This window comes from Gallinula chloropus (genome assembly GCF_964237585.1).
Source record: "Gallinula chloropus genome assembly, chromosome: 2".
Taxonomy (NCBI): Eukaryota; Metazoa; Chordata; class Aves; order Gruiformes; family Rallidae; genus Gallinula; species Gallinula chloropus.
Window position 1 is genome coordinate 107,493,696 of NC_140086.1, and position 17,228 is coordinate 107,510,923.

Sequence of the window (17,228 nt, forward strand, 5' to 3'; positions counted from 1 at the left end):
GTCCTGGTTGTTTGTTTGTTTTCTTGCTGTAAACATAGCAGTGTAAATTAGACCTTGTAGTGTGGTTGAGTTCTGATTTGGTTTATTGACCTGCAGTTGGGAGCAGCACATACCCAAAACAGTGTATCCATATATTCAGGCTTATGGATTACATGAAGTGATAGAAGCAATTACAGGAATAACTGAAATAAATGTCTCATGTAGATTCAGTGCACCATACAGCGAGGTATTAAAGTGGATTTTAACCTTGAGTTTTGCAATGGCATCCATTGCAGTCAAGATCAATATTCTAGAGAGCCGCTTAACGAACGATCGCCATCATTGTTTGATACTAAACTCTGCCTCACGTTTGGTTTTCTTTGGGTCTATTTAGACACACGCATTTGCTGCAAGTTTTTTGTTACTGTTTTCTTAATCCTCCCATTCTCCTGTTTCTTCCTTCGCTCCAACAGACATCTCAGCCAAGCCCTGGTGGTCAGTCTACATGCAGCAGCGAACAGTCCCCCATCAGCAACTATTCCAACAATGGGATCGAGCTTACTCTGACCGGTGGCGGTAGTGTAGGAGACCTCAGTGTCATCGATGAAACCCCAATCATGGACTCTACCATTTCCACAGCCACCACAGCACTTGGCTTACAGGCCAGGAGGAATATGACAGGGACCAAATGGATGGAGCAAGTGAAATTAGAAAGGTTGAAACAAGTTAATGGAATGCTTCCAAGACTGAACCCCGTTCCACCTTCCAAAGCCCCGACCTTGCCGCCTCTCATAGGAAATGGTAAGATACACGTTACGGGAGTGGTAACGTTTTTTGTCCTTAAATTTGTTGCTTGCTAGCTCAATCTTGCAAACCTAGCAGAAGGGTAGTGCAGCTTATGAAACTCAGCAGCTGTTAGAAATGTTCATAAATTGATCACTTTCTGGTTATCCCCTCATTACAAGTCCTTCTACCCACCCTGCAACAAGCCTGATTGATAGTCCCGTGTTTCACAGAAGGGAGGCTGTCAGGGGAGCCATGTATTACATTTGAAATAAATTACCTGCAGTTAAAGGTTTGGACCCAAGATCAGCATAATCCTGTCTTGTTTTGTGGCAAGCCAGATGAAATAAATGCCTGCCAGTTTACTGTATGGAAATTTTTCAGGTGGGGCCTCTCTTGCATAGATGTGTTAGGCTGCCCCTTAAATAAACTAGTCCTACCCGCACAAGTAATCCAATGTACTGATACTACTGCCACAAAGGGCAGACATGCACAAATGGGAGCAAGGCAAGACTGAACTCTGAAGATCCATAGTTGTTTTTGTACAAGGAGCTGCTCATTGCCAAAATATATGGTCCTGCTGCCTCTGCATTCCCTGCCAACATGCCCCTAGGTTTCTGCACTCCGCCCAGCAGTAACAGCCCAGGTTTTCTGAAACCCGTTCAATCGAAAGAAGCTATGTGAAATTAAGAAATGTATTCTGTTTACTTAAAACCCAAACAAAACAAGGAAACCAGCAAAGATGTTTTGCAGTTGTTAGGAGTTATTTCAAGAATATTTCAAGAAGTCTTAAAAATGACCTTGAATAGCCTCCAATTTGTATATTTTGCCATTCCACGCAAATGCCTGTTCAATTATATTTTGCCTATAAAAAGCTCCATTGCGAATGTGTCCTTCTGGCACAACAGTCAGCATAGCTGCACTGCGGGCCAGAGGACTGCACCAGCTGATGACAGTTTGCGGCTACGGCCTATAAATTTTGTGCTGGGATTCACACTGAAATGTTACCCTTGAGTCTCTGAATTAGCTTTTAACCTAAGGACACGGTTTTTATCCCTACATCTTTCAATAAAGAGCACTGCCATGATTTGCTGTGGTGATGCAGGCTCTTCCTTTGTACTCCCCTTTCTTCTTTACAGGGTGCTTTCTGGAACAGTCACTGGGTGATTCCCCTTTGTTTATCTGTGACTTTTACTTCCAGGTACCCAATCAAACAGCAGCTGCAGCGTAGGAGGATCCATGACTATTCTGCCGAACAGGAATGAACTTTCAAGTACGGACATCACTGTGTTGAACATGCTGAACAGGAGGGACAGCAATACTAGCACAATCAGTTCAGCCTACCTGAGCAGCCGTAGGTCCTCTGGAATCTCACCTTGCTTCTCCAGCCGGAGGTCCAGTGATGCCTCCCAGGTGGAGGGAAGACCACAGAATGTGAGTGTTGCAGACTCCTATGACCCCATCTCAACAGATGCCTCCCGGCGCTCCAGCGAAGCAAGCCAGTGTGATGGCCTGCCAAGTCTTCTCAGCCTCACCCCAGCCCAGCAATACAGGCTGAAAGCTAAATATGCAGCAGCTACTGGTGGACCCCCACCAACTCCACTGCCTAACATGGAGAGGATGAGCCTCAAAACAAGGATGGCACTCTTGGGTGACTGCAGGGAGTCCGGAGTATCTCCACTGCCTCCAGTGAATGCCCCTCGAAGATGTAGTGATGGTGGGGCAAATGGTTACAGCAGGAGGCATTTTCTGTCTCATGACGCTCTAGGAAATGGGACGAGGAGAGCCAGCGATCCGGTAAGGATGGCCTCTGACAACCTCTCTGTCCCCAGGGTCCAGCGTTTCAACAGTCTTAATAGCTTTAACCCTCCTGCTTTACCTCCATCCATGGAAAAGCGCAACCTTGTTCTTCAGAACTATACCCGTTCTGAGGGTGGCGTCTTCCGCGGCTTCAGCTCCCCCTGTCCTCCGAGCATCAGCGAGAATGTTGCCCTGGAGGCTACCACAATGGAAGCGGGTGGCAGTCTGAATGATGAGGATCTCCTGCCAGATGACGTCGTTCAGTATCTGAATTCCCAGAACCAGGGCATGTATGACCACTTGTTGAACAATGTCCTAGACAGCAACAAAACGCATCACAGCCCAGTGTTAGGAAACAACAACCACAGCAACTTTGACCAAGCCCCTCCACCGAGCAGTCAGCAGGCAGGTTCTGAGGCAAACAAGAGCGATTTGCCCATTCAGTGGAATGAAGTAAGCTCAGGAAGTTCCGACTTATCTCCTTCGAAACTGAAGTGCGGCCAGCGCTCAGCAGTGCAGCAGAGTCGGGCCTTCGGACTGTATAACAACATGATGGTTCAGCAGCAGAACCTGGAGAGAAGCAGCGTGGCCCAGCAGAATGGCTATCAGAACCTGGTGGAGAACAACGGTTCCTATGGTTTACAGCAAAGCACGGTTCTTGGCAGCGGAGCTGGTAATTCTTTCGGCGTGCAACCCAATAAGCCTTACAGCGAAAGCATCAGCAGACAAGCGATGATGTCTGGAGCAATGGACAATTCCTGTGGCATGGCAGTTCAAGGGCAGAAGCTGCAAAGCAGCAACATGCCAGTGAGTGGGAACCAGCAAAATTTCGGCCATCCCATGGCATCCAGTGATCAAGCCACCAGTATGGCAAATGGGATGCAGAACAGGAATATGATGGAACAGGAATATTTGCAAAACCAACCAGTCGGAGATGGCATTCATTACCAGGGAGTCAGCCAGTCCAGTCAAATGATGCTAGGGCAGGTTAGTCCTACCTCACAAAACAGCCTGTATCAAGGGCCGCAGAGCTGTCCACTGGTGTCTCACACCATTGGTAACCAGCCTTCAGGTTTGTTGGTGGCCAAAAGTTACCAGCCATGCTCTAATTACAGCGGCAACAGACGGCAAAACGTGTTGAAAAACAACCCGGCACAACAGCAAGGACACGTAAGTGATGGCAACCAGATGTACAGGGTAAACGCCATAAAGATGGAGATGCAAGGTCAATCACAGCAGTTCTGCTCTAACGTGCAGAATTACTCTGGTCAGTTATATGACCAAACCACGGGCTTTAGCCACCAAGCTATGAAAACAGGTTCTTTCTTTGGTTCGGAAGCTAACTGCCTGCTGCAGGGGACTGCGACTGCAAACTCATCCGAGCTTCTTTCCCCGGGGGCTAACCAAGTGTCGAGCACGGTTGACAGCATTGACAGCAACAGCCTAGAGGGTGTGCAAATCGATTTCGATGCTATCATAGATGATGGGGACCATGTCAGCTTAATTTCGGGAGCCCTGAGCCCGAGTATCATTCAGAATCTCTCCCGCAATTCCTCACGCCTCACCACTCCCCGAGCGTCTCTTACATTCCCAGCTATGCCCGTAAGCACAACCAACATGGCTATTGGGGACATGAGCTCTTTGTTGACCTCACTTGCAGAAGAAAGCAAGTTTCTTGCTGTTATGCAATAGACATAATGAAAACAAAAGCAAACCCTTAGGAGATAACAGATGAAAGAAAAAAGAAAGACTCATATTTTTTAGTTGTGTATGTATTTTAGCAATCTCATCTCACCTAAATGGGATGTGTTTCAAGTATATTCCTTTTATGGAATAAGGACTCTGAAAACCCTAAAGTGTTCTAGGGAGAAACTGTCTTCCATTTCAATTTTGAATCAGTATTGCTACACCCATCCCCCTCCCTTTTCTCTCTCTCCCCTTTTTGAATGTCTGTAAGCTTTCTTATTTTTTTTTTAATTCTAAACCAGTGTAAACGTGTGAAGTGCATGTTTTTGTTTTGTTTGTTTGTTTGTTTAAAGAAAGGTCTGATGAAATGACTTTGCAATTTTCTGTTACACAAAAGAAACTAGATCTTGTAAAACTCTTGCAACTTTTCCCCCTAAACACCTAGGCACAAAATAACCAGGCACAATGTGAAGTGAGCGTACAGTGACAAAATCTTCTCTGGATGCTTTCCGTACATCGTACTGAGGTGGACAACCAGCTTAGAAATGCACAGCTGTGGTAGGCCTAGGCTCTAGTTTCAGAGTCATGGAGCACAAGAAATTAGGAGATTGAAGCAAATAAGAAACGTAAAACCATCAGCCCTTTGATCTCTAGAAAATGGTTCAGGTTTTTGTAAACAGACACAGATAGATCACAGAATCTTAGAATGCTTTGGGTTGGAAGGGACCTTAAGGATCATCAAGTTCCAGCCCCCCTGCCATGGGCTGGGACACCCCCCACTAGAACAGGCTGCTCAAGGCCCCATCCAGTCCAGCCTTGAACACCTCCAGGGAGGGGGCAGCCACCACCTCCCTGGGCAATCTGCGCCTCACCACCCTTGTAATGAAGATTTTTTCTTGATATCCAATCTAAATCTACCCCCTTCCAATTTAAAACCATTCCCCCTCGTCCTATTGCTACGCGCCTTTCTAAAAAGTCTTTCCCTAGCTTTCTTGTAGGCCCTCTTCAGGGACTGGAAGGTCACTATACAATGTCCCTGGATGGCACTGCCTTGCATAATGATAATTAGATTGGGTCATGTTTAATCTATTTCAGAGGAAGGAGGAGACTGGAACACTAGTCTTGGGACAGTTCTCATCTTGTGCAGTGTCTGGTATTCTGTTTTGTGTAGTCATAGAATACCCTGAGCTCTAAGGGACCCATAAGGATCATCAAGTTCAACTCCTGGCTCCACACAGGGCCAGCCAAGTCAGAGCATGTCTCTGAGTGCATCGTCCAGACACTTCTTGAACTCAGCCAAGCTGGGTGCTGTGACCACTTCCCTGGGGAGCCCGTTCCAGTGCCCAACCACTCCCTCAGCAAAGAACCTCTTCCTAATATCTGTAATCCCTTCTTTGCATACCACATTTGTTGAGAGACAATCAGGGTCTTACAGAGTATTTCATACAATGAAATAACAAAATTGCAGTATTCCATACTGGGGACTCCCTTTTATGTTAAAAAAAATTGCAAACTGCTGAGACATACTTTGCTGAGCCCCTGGTCCTTACTCACATTAACAGTTCCTTTGCTGCGACAACTGTCTTATGCATCCCTTTTAGCACATACAGCTTTGTGGATAGATTAGTTATTTTAAAATAAGTAACACACAATTGCAGCTTCAAAAGTATCGTGATCATGGCATGTAATACAAGTAGAAAAAGAACAGCCATGTTCTCAGATTAGCCAAATAAATCAAAGCAATTAATTACAAGCAATCTGATAATCTTAAATGTTTTTCTACTGTATCGGGGCTTAACAAAATTAAGACATTTTAAACTGCCATTAAAAATAGCAAACAAACAAGCAAAACAGCAAGTATGTCTGGTAACTAACCAAAATTCAAAAAGACCAACCCAATCTCTCTAAACTTGGTGACAACAACATGCATTTTATTTTGATGCAAATCAGTAAGTCAATGCCCAGGCTCAGTTACACCAGCAAAAATTGGAACTAACTCTCCCTGGCTGCAAAGGTACTCACTGGTAGTGCTGAATGGTAATTGCTCCATAAACACTAACTCTTCTAGCATGGTTTTTGCTGTGCTGGGCTCTGTGCCTGCACCCCCAAAAACACAGAGTGCTCCTGGGTAAACAGGTTGGGGTGGAGAAGTGTTAGAGGAGTGAGGTTTAAGGAAAAAAAAAAAAGTGAAATACCAGCTGATTCAGGGCATGGCATTTGAGCAATGTGTAGGAATACAACCTAAATGCAGCTGTCTGATAACATTGATCTATTAGCACCTGTTAGAATCGGAGAAAGAAGCTGTAAATCAGTAGGAAAACATCACAGGGATCTGGTGCTGGGGCTGTATGTGGGCTTATCACTGCATGTACGAAGTGATTTGCACTGTGAGCTGGAATGTTGGAAATTAAGACAAATGTAAGCATCTTACAGCTTTTGTCATCATCCAGCTCCTGTCTTTCTCCATATCTTTAGCAAGCATGTCTTCCTTTCTCTGTCTCATGGATGTCTATTCCCTCATCTGATTCTTTGCCCTTTGCCAGTCCCACTCCCGGCCTGCCTGCCCAAGACTGACTACCACAGCCCTCCCGCAGCAGTCCCTGGCCAGCACGGGGAATCAGGCACAGGTCACCATGGTGAATGGTTGGTTTGCTGTTGCCATGTGGCAGAGCTGCTCCCTGTCGCACCCTCACTGCTCACAGTCATCCCCGTAGAGACCCACCGCCTGTACACAGCCCGCGTCCTTGCCCGCTGCCAGGATGAGGAGGGATGTCTCCAGCCAGGCAGGTGACAGGGGGATGAGGGATGCTTTTTGGTTGTCTGCACTGTATGTTGCAGCGCTATGATACAGCTGACACCCCTGCTGAGAAACGGCAGCATATGCATGAGGGAAGGCCATGCTGGACATGTTTCAGATGGTTCTCAGTAACCAATTGCTGGCTGTTTATTAAGCCATCAATTACATGTTTATAAACAATTTCAACAGGGAGACTTATGACCAGCTTGGGAGTAGGTGGCTTGGAAGAGGAGCCTTTTATTGTTATAGAGCCAATACATTAAAAAAACCCCAAAAACAACCAACTAACAACTAAAAAAAACCCCAACAAAAACTATTTTTTTTAACCAAATTTTCCAGTTCATAATTGTATTTGCTGGTCCAATTGAATCTGGGAAGCTATTAACAGATGTGATCCATCAGAGCTTAGAAGGAGGCAGTCATATTGCTCAAGGCTAAAAGGGACTCTTTGAGTAGCTAATTTGCCTTCCTGGATTTGACAAACCTTCGTCACTCACTTACCCCTGTCTTGGGCCAACATGTTTTCTTGGCTGAAACCACATGCTCCGGAAAGGCATCCCATTTTGATTCGACGGAGTCAAAGGACCAGAGAGTCCACCATGTTCCCAGCAAGTTTGTGCAAATGGTTACTCCTTTTCACAATTAAGCCTATGTGCCTCTTGTGTTCATGTGCCACTAATTCAGCTCCTAGTGTCTTCTCATGCTTTTCTGATATACACTAAAGAGCCTCTGTAGTACCTGTGAGGGTATCAACACATCATCACCCAGCTGTCTTGGGCGTTGGGTTTGTTTTGATATGGCAGACCAGGCTCTCTAGGCATGGTACTGTCAGGCCAGGAACCAACTTGACCAGCTTGTCAACCTCCTTTACAATGCACAGCAGTCTGGGCAAGGTCCCACCAACATTGCTCACTGACACCCATTTACCCCCGCTCTCCCGGTTACAGAGCCAAAGCGTGCTTTTGTGTATCTAGTGCATCAGTTGGCATTGCCACAGCAGTTGGAAACCTACCGCTTACCCTAGGCTACTGAAGTCCCTGATTTTTAAAGCATTGCAGTGGACACAGCCTGAGTCTAAGCCCTCTTTTCTTCTAATGTCTCTGTGGGGATCTTCCAAATCCATTGCTGCTGGCCTTGGGCCCGTCCACCCTGTTCACACATTTCTTCGGGCAGTTTACCTTCCATGATGTGGGAGTCACCAGTGAAGAGTTCATCCATCAGGTACACCTGGGTGGAAGAAAGGTGTTTTTGCAGAGAAGACAGTGGGCTTCCAGAGGGGCTTTGTGGGCAAGTATGATGGCCCTGTACAAGCTCAAGGCAGATGATTTTATTCTCTCCTTGGACTATGGCCCCAAATGGTACGTGCGTTAAGATGCTGGCTGGCTCGCTTGCTTCTAGTCATTGCTCCCCCCCCTGCCGCTTGATGAAATGGCCGGTTGGCCTCAAACATGCCTGTTGTGCAATGGCTCACCCTCTGAACAGCAGTGTTTATATTCTCACAATGTATGTGCCTTATTTTGTGTTGATCCTGTAAAAGAGAGGGACCAAGATGTGTTGCCAAATTTTCCCGATGAGGCTGTACTCGCCATTCAGCTAATAGCACATACCACTGTTAATAGTGTCCGAAACGTCTTGTAAACCTCTGGTATTCACGTGTTACTGTCCTTGGATTGGTGGAATGTCTCCTATGGAACAGTTACTGTTGTCAGTCCTGCAGATGTGTAAGATAATAATGTGTTCTTTAATGTGTTCTTTTTTTTTCCCACATCCTTTTTTAGTTTTTTTTTAAAAATAAAGCTTGTAATCCTTTTTTTTTTTTAAAAAAAAAAGAAGAAAAAAGAAAAAAAAAAGAAAAGCAAATGTGTAAATACATTTATGTAAGGTAGGAATAGTGTTCGGCTGTTACAGGCCTTAGTGGTCTTCATTTGATAAACCCACAGTTATGATCTGATGTTTCTCGAGCCTTAGGTTGATCTGAAGGGTCTGTAGCACTGTGTACATACAAACTGTACTTCTGCTTTCAGAACCACTTAGTTCTTTTGTAACAAAGAAAAAAAAATGTTTCTTACGATGTCAATAAAAACACAAAAGCCTTTGTACTTAAGTCCTTAGATTTCGGCTTCTAAAGTATCTCCTTGGGGGAGGGAGTTACTTTTTCATTCTGCTGGGGAGGCTGGTTGCAATCAGCACATGTATCGCTTCCACACCGGGCCGTTCTGTTTCTGCTTCCCAGCCTCTTGCTTCACTTCATTCATATTTTAAAAACCGATGGGGAAGCAAAGCAGGGTGTTTACCTTCTCTTCAAAGAGAAATAACTGAGGGGTGCTGGGTGGAGAAATAAATGAAAATGCAGCATTGCACAGATTAAATGTTTGAAAGGAGAGGGGAGACCGACCTGGTTTTAACTCTGCTGCAGGAAAAGTCGTTTCAGAGGTGAAAGCTGTGCTGGATTCTGGGCTGTTACTTGGGGGCTGCGTTGTCATACCTCACTCACCAAGGGTCTCTTGCACAGGGTTGGCCACCCACAAAGAAGCACAGGAAGGGGGGAGATCAGCTTAGTCCATAGGTGCTCACTCTGGTGTGTCTTCAGAAAAACTAAATTAAGAACTTTGAAGAACTTTGAAGAACTTCTTCAAAGTCCAGCATGCTTAGTGGGTGGTGGTGAGTATAGCAGTCATGGGCGATGTCAAGTTAGCTGTAGTAGAAAAAGTTGTAGCACAGCTTACTTTCAACATGACTGAGTGGTTCCCATTTCAAGACCTGTTGTTTTAACTGCTTGCACTTCAACAAGACCTGAACTGTTCTGTTGAGCTGTCAGTGCTAAGCATCTGTCTTACTCCTTGGCCAGAATGGTTGAGCCATTTCCATGACCAAGGCATGGAAACTGACATTGGGTTTTGCTCAGGTTAACTTTTTTGCTGGTTGTTGGTTTTGTTTTAATGGTCTTGCTCCTCAGTCCCTATTAAGTATCTGTCATTTAGCACAGTTTAAGGGCTTAAGGTTTGGGAGGAAGAGGTGTAACAAGCGCTGCTGAGAAGTCCATGAGGGAAGGAGGAGAGGCCTGGGAATGGTCTGGTAGGGTTGAAAAGACCCTGCAGGGCGACAGAACGGTTGGCAGTGGCCCTGCTACCTTACGTCATGTGGTGCAACCCAAAATCCTTCCAGAGCCTGGCAGGAGCACTGCCAGCATCAGGTGTGACAGTGGCTTCTGCCTGGCTTCCTCCACCAACCAGTGGTCAGAGGTGGGGATGCGACAAACCTCAGATGAGTCATGATGAAGCATTAGGGAAACAGGCAGGCCTGTGGGGCTGGGGCTGTCACTAGCAGGATCCATGCTGTACACAGAGCAGACCATTGGGCTTGGGGCTGAACACAGAGTTTCTGAGCCTTACTAGCAACCTGCATATAGTGGGAGATGAGGGACTCACCTCTTCAACACAGTAAAGCCATGCACACACACAAACACACACACAGCATCGTGCTAAACAAGTGTCAGCAGCGTTGTGCACCTGCTCATGCATCTGGACTGCCAGCCTTCTCCACGCTCCTTGCACCGAGATAGCAGGCCAGTACCTTTAACCATCCTCATGCATGCTCACCTCCTCCACCAGCTAGCTCTACATCAGGATGACTATCAAGACGGCAGGACGTGCCATGGTGACGGTGGCCCCATCCGTCACCATGGTTGGTTGCTGAGTCAAGGGTGCTGATCAAGAAGCTGCCAAGCAGTGGAAGTCAGGCACAGCATTTGCAGTGGTGAGCACTGCTAGGGGACAGGCTGGGGCCACAGGGCATTTTCTCTGGCCTCCAGCCTGACAAAGGGCCATGTGTGCAAAGCTGAAGCTGAGACCAAGAGGACCTGTTTTTCCCTGTGGTAACAGAATTATAAGGGTTGGAAGGGATCTTAAGAGATCATCAGGTCCAACCCTCCTGCCAAAGCAGATTCCTTAGGACAGAATAACACCAAGGCCTCAGAAAAAAAACCCCAAGAAATATCAGGGCAGTCATGGTTTGTATTGCCCAAAATTAGTGGATCCTGTTGACCTTTAGTCTCTGCTTTAGTGCCAAGGCTGTAAATTAATTAAGTGAATACATTAAATTGGTTTCTTACTTCAGACGGGTATGTACCAAAGAGAGCTGCAGTCTGTGGCCTGAAAAATACAATGGAAATGCAGAGCACAGATCAGTGAGGCAGGGGAAAAACCCATCCTGCCCCCCCATCCTAATCAGGTGATGCAGCATTTCTATACCCAAGCACCAAACACAAGGGCAACACAAAAATCACCAGTAACACAGAGGCCCCACCTGCTAGGGTCAGGAATGAAGCAGGGGAGCCACGGCAGCAGAGCAGGCAGTGTAGGACCAAGGTGCTGATGAAGTTACTGGGCTGGTTTGGGGTAAGGGTCAGCACCGTAGGATAGCTCAATGTAAATTTTTTTCCCTTTCCCAGTTTTTGTGGGCTCGACTGTGCAATCTTGTTTTTTCAAAGGGGGTGGGGGAGTAATGGGAAGGAGACGACTTGTTCTCTGCAGGCTGAAACACAAGCTATTTGCATTAGGAACACGGCTTTGTTACATGATTAGTGCAATGGGAGCCCCTAGGCACCACTTCCCAGTACAAACAACTAATATTAATAACTCATGCCTGCTATTTAATAACCTGGGCCTCTTTCCACCCCGAGAGAAGCACATAACCACTTTGTGCTTCCACCCCTCGTGTTCCCACTGTCTCTGTCCATCTTCCCTTGCTGGCTTCAGACCGGCCCTGTGCATTTCCCAGCCAAAAGCGAGCGGGTTTGGGCTGGGAAGAAGAAAGAACCCACATCAGCATTTAACAGGAATCCCTGCACCCCATGTCAGCTGGCACACGTCTCTCTCGCCTGACCTCCTCGTGGGGCACAGTGCTGTGTATGATGCGGGGCTGCCTATAGCTGCCATGTCTTACAATTCTGGTTCCCGGTTTCACCCGTGTCCCAGGGACGAAGCGACCTATTTCATGCCTTGCCAGGGAAGCAGCCACCCTCCCCCTGAGCTGCCCCGGCTGGCTGAGACGTGATAGACCAACACTGTTACTCATGGGTGGGAGGCCCAAGTGAGTCACGCTTCCCTTCGCAGCCACACACGGGGCGGCTGTGATCGGGCTGGACTGCGTCTCCCCGCCCAGTCAGGCAAGTCCGAGCACGGCAGCAGCACAGTTGGGTCCAGGCGGGAGCGAGAAGTGGTGGGTAGATCAGATGGTGATGAACCGTAAACAGGATCGTTTCCCAGGGGCTGGCTGAGCTGCTCGAGGCTTTGCCAGCAGCACTAGGATGGCTGTCAGGTCTGCAAGGCGGTCTCTAAGCCACCCTGCTCTACAGAAAAACATTACTAATGTTCCCACGACCAGAGCAAGACAGAATAGAAAAATAACTTGGACAGCGACATGAAACAGTGGCAAAAATCTGGAAGACAGAGGAGGAGAGAGGAAAAAAACACAAGAGGGTGGAAAGCTCTGTAATGACTGAAAAGAGCCCCAGATGGATGGATACAAACCAAGAAAAGGCCAGAGATAGAAATAGTAGCACTAATTAGCCAAGCTGAACGACCCCACTCCTGCTGTACCTGAGCATCCTCCAATGTCGCAGAGCCCCGGTGCCCTGCGGCAGGGGGCTGGAGCAGGGAGCTGCTCAGACCCAGATGCACAGGAGTACTTAAGCTCCTATAGCAATCCTCAGTGACAACCCTACAGCAGAGGCATCTACAGGGCTCGGCAGAGAATGGGTCATGGCTCCAGGCAGCACCTCCTGAGGGAAGTCCTCGGCAAACACTTGCCTCCTTGCTCCCAAGCACGGGTCCCACTGCACTTTTGTTGATGGAAGACTTCCCATTTCCAGGACATGAGCAGCCAGCCTTCCCTAGCCATAGGAAAAAAACAATTTGCCTATCTTGCCTTGGGGCAGGTTTGCTTTAAAGACCTACAGCACATCCCGCAGTGCCAAAGGGTCATGGCAATGTTTTCACTGTCCAAATTCTTGAGCAGCCTAAAAGGCTGTTACTGGGAAAGGGCAGATGATAGGTTTCATTCCTGGCATTGTTGATCACTTCAGCCCCCAGTCAATCTGTTGAAGTCCACAGTGTGGTGTCCCCAACCCATGCTCACCACATGCCCTTGCTGCAGGATGGCACGGTGTGTACAAGCCCTGTGGCACAGCTCCTACACCTGCCCTGCATCGGGTCATTTCCCTGCCTTAAATGACTCTCCCTGCCCTCTCCTCCTCTTCTCAAGTTTGGGCTGGGCCATAGGGGAAAAACAGAAATACTGCACTCTGTTTTCCTTGGCTGATCCTTTGGAGATTGCTGCTGTTTTCTCCCAGTTCCAGAAAATGCTTGAAGCTGCGCAAAGGCTAGACACACAATTAGGGAGGCAGCAATGCCTTTCTTAGCTCTGTGGAGTGCAGTCTTGAACCAGGATAGTGCTTGTTATTTATTTTCCTGCCCTGAAACAGCTTGGGTTTCCACTGACTCTTCACCTGAGCTCTGCTTGGCATGGGCACCTGGAAAGTCCCCAGCTCCAGCTGGAGTTTCAGCAGAGACAGAGAGGGCTGGAGCTTGGCCAGCAAAATGTGATAGGGAATACTCCTCTGCCCAGCAATCTCTCTGCTGATGCTGAAGCCAGGGCCTCTTACGAGATGCGAGATGTTCACTTTGAATGCGAGCTGTGATCACGGTCTTCGCATCTTCTGTTTGAGATGCAGCTGGGGTCACCTGCTGCAGGCTCAGCTCTGCCTTTAGCAGCTCCTGTAGCTTCAGCAGCTTGTGTGCAAACCCTCTCTGCCAAGCTTCATTTGGAAGCACTGGTGCGAAAGGCCCTGTTTTGCAGCAAGCCCAGGAAATTACAAAATCTCTTTGGACTTTTTCATTGTGAGGGAGCTGCCAGTCATGGAAAAAAAAATCTACTGTCCTGAAGCAAGTAGTAAAGGCTTTGATTTATCCACTTAAATATGAGCACTGCTGAATTCGATCCTCCTTTCTTTGTGCATGTTCTCAAACAAAGTATTTTCCTTCAGAAGAGCCGGCTGCAGGGTGACAGCCTTTCTTCTCCCTGCTCCCACACTAGGCGATGAGTTTCACGTCAACATTGTCCCGAAAACTCTTTGGTTTCCATCAGTTTTGGATGCAAATTCCCGTCTTTTAAGAGAAACACGTATGGGCACATGAAAGTCAACTCATGTCTGGCTGGTCTTGCACTAAACTTAAAAGCGGAGAGGCTCGAAAACCCAAATGCTGTTCCTAGTGTGCCCTAGATGGTAGTTTTGCTTAGATTTGCCAGTGCCACTGTTATGTTTGCTGAGCAGAAGTATTTGGTCAAAGTCTTTTGGCTGGTAAATCTTGGTTCACTCCAATGAAAACATCAGATTTAGAGGAAGAAAAGCAAATCATAAGAACAGCATTTAGTCATTTTAGAGCCACCACATACCCTCGGCAAAACTGAGGCCAGCCCAGATTCCAAAATCGAGGGCTTCCTTGAAGGCTGCAGCCATGTACAATGTCCTCAGGGCTGTGGCAGCTGGCCTCCAGGTCCAGCTCTTTCTCCTTAACTCAGGGACCATTTCATGCTTCTTGCAATACAGGAGGGCTCCAAAAACCATGCCTGAGACCCTCGGGAGGTGAGGGCCACAGCTGCCTCACCACTGCTGGACCTCACCATAGCTAGACCCTGGGTCCTGGCTTTTGGGTCCTTCCCCAGGTAGCACAGCCAGGGCAGGGAGCTGCCCCATGCCATCTGGGTCTCACTGCTGGAAAAACCCGGCTCCAGTTGAGGGCAGGGCAGGAATGAAAGGAAAACCTTCCTGAAAGGCAAGCAAAGGGCAAAAGTGAAACGTCGAGCCAGCTGCCTGTGAGGAAAATCCCCCAGCTGACGTGTGGGTGGTGAGACAACATGGCCCCATCCCCATGACTGCTGGGAAGCCAGGGCCCTGCCAGGCAGCCGAGGGCACAGCAGCGATGCCGGCTGAGGAGCACACATCCTACACAGCCCCGCCAGCCCGGCTGCGAGTTGAAGTCAGGCTTTGTGTGGGCAGATCTGCTCGCAGCTGCGGGGTTTGGAGCAGGAGGGAAGGGATTTGCTTTGTCTCCTTCCTTCCAGTGCCTGGTTGGTGCTGCTGTACTGCCTGCTGTGCTGCCGCATCTTGCTCCCTTTCACACAGGTCTCCTCATCTCCATCACGGGTTGGCTTTCTGGCTTCTAATTAATCCTCTTTCACTATCTGGCGGTCACCTGTGGAGGCTCAGCAGTGACCTGTCTCCCCTAGCTGTGTGTTGTTGGCCTGGGCCACAGCGATGCTCACGTGTTTGGAGCAGCAGGAAAGAGCCATCTTTCAGACTGAGGTCCCGGGGCTGTATCAGCAGTTCAGTGCTGCCACGCCGTGGGAGTCCCGGCTCACTGTGCAGTGCCGTCTTGGCTGCAGAGCCGGGCTGCCGACCGACTCCCCACCAGCCTGGGCACCCTGCTGCTGGATGGGGCCCACCCATCCCCCTGCAAAGTGAGATCCTTAATTAACTCACTGGGGATGTAATGCAGGGCACTGACGTGCCTTTTACTCCCTTCCCAGCCTCACTTCTGTGGTCTGCACTCAAGGCGTAGACCCCATCACCTGGCAGAGCTTCGGCTATTCATCCCTGGGGGTGAGACCTCTGCAGCCCCCACTGCCACCATCCAGCCTTCCTTTCTAGCTGGTCAATCACTAGCCAAGGCAGACCCCAGAGGAGCAAGGGAGAAGGTGGTGCAGACCAGGGGACACAAATGATATTTTGCCCTCTCATCACCCCTTCTCTCTGGGAGCATCCGGACAAGTGCAGTGAGCCTCCCACCGCCTCACAGCAGCACAGCCAGCAGCAGCTCTGCCACCAGAAGGAAACAGGCAGCCATATAGCAGGTTCTCACAGATGCTCTAAGGAGCATTTGGGGATGGCAAGTAAGGAAAAACATGGGTTTACCTGAGATGACTGCTGCACACAAAGTAGTGGGAGGAGCAGTCCACCTTCTACCTGCTCCCAAACCAGCCCGGTGGTGGCACTGGTGCTGGGACGGAGGGCACATGGCCAGAGGACCAGCACAGCTCACAGCAACACCCACAGCACAGTCTGCAGCGCTGCCCTCGAAGACAAACCACCAGCCACGGGCCGGCAGCCCACGGCACTGTGGAGTTTTCCATGGTCAGTTATTGTGCTGGCATGGCCAGGAGCTGCTATTATTAGATGGCATATGAATCACCCACATGGCAGGAGTTAGAAGCCTCAGCTGGGTTGAACAGTTATCGGAAAAGCCCTGATTCCAGCCCAGCCAAGAGCCAAAAGTGAACAGGGCTCAGAGGAACCATCTGCCCAACACCCACTTCGGCCCCGTCTGCCGCCTCTTCCAGCTGAGTGGGAAACACCAACCCTGGGGAGGTCTCACATGGCTCTGATGGTGTGCTGGAGGTAAGGAAGGAGCAGGAAGACTGCAGCCCTGTTCATGCACTGCCCACCCAGCCCATGCAAAACACCACATGCAAAAATAAAACTACAGGGAATGCAAACTTGCAGAGTGGTCTGAAGGGTTTGGTTGAAAGTTCTCAGCCTGACAAAATGCGTTTGAACAGAATACAAAGTGAAACATTGGGTTTAGTAAAGTTGAAGCCTAAGGGCCCATGTGCTGGCAAGGAGAGGGGGATCCCATGCCTTGAAACTGGAGGCAGGAGAAGCATTTTGAGCCGTGTGGATGAGGAACATGTGGAAAGAAGTCTGCTTCTCCCACTCAGCCCCTCTCCTACGGGCAAGGGGCTTACAGCTGCCATGCCTGTGCCGCAGCCGGGTCTTCCGCAAAGTGACAGCAACGTGCCGCACAAGCAGACATCGAGCTGGGTAACTGGGCTCTGCAGCTGTAGGGCCAAAACTGGCAGATTACTGGGAGCTTGCTGGGTGCAGAGCAATAGAAAGAAGGGAGGGAGCTGGAAACACATTTGCTTTTCTGGATGGGAAAACACTGACGCCCTTTGATTCCTGTTTTGACTCATTTAAGCCTGGAACTGTAAAAAAAGACAGCCCTGTAACAGAACTTGTAGGAATTGCAGCTGCTAAAGTTTTCCCTTGGTCTCCTCACCAGTTATTTTTTGCCCATGTTGTTCTGCATTTACCCTGTTGCAAAGGAGAGAAAGTCCAGTATCC

General features: G+C 48.6%; 1 protein-coding gene across 2 annotated transcripts in view; it reads left to right on the top strand.

Annotated features, from left to right (window-relative positions):
- GLI3 (GLI family zinc finger 3) overlaps positions 1-4,254 on the top strand; it is a gene marked incomplete at both ends in the record, with an annotated part of 199,930 nt that extends 195,676 nt beyond the window's left edge. For both annotated transcript variants that reach the window (XM_084279716.1, XM_084279717.1), the window contains 2 exons: positions 453-780; positions 1,964-4,254. In XM_084279716.1, the coding sequence (XP_084135842.1) occupies positions 453-780; positions 1,964-4,254 (2,619 nt within the window). The remainder of the gene's footprint in view (positions 1-452; positions 781-1,963) is intronic.
- Between the last annotated feature and the right edge of the window lie 12,974 nt (positions 4,255-17,228).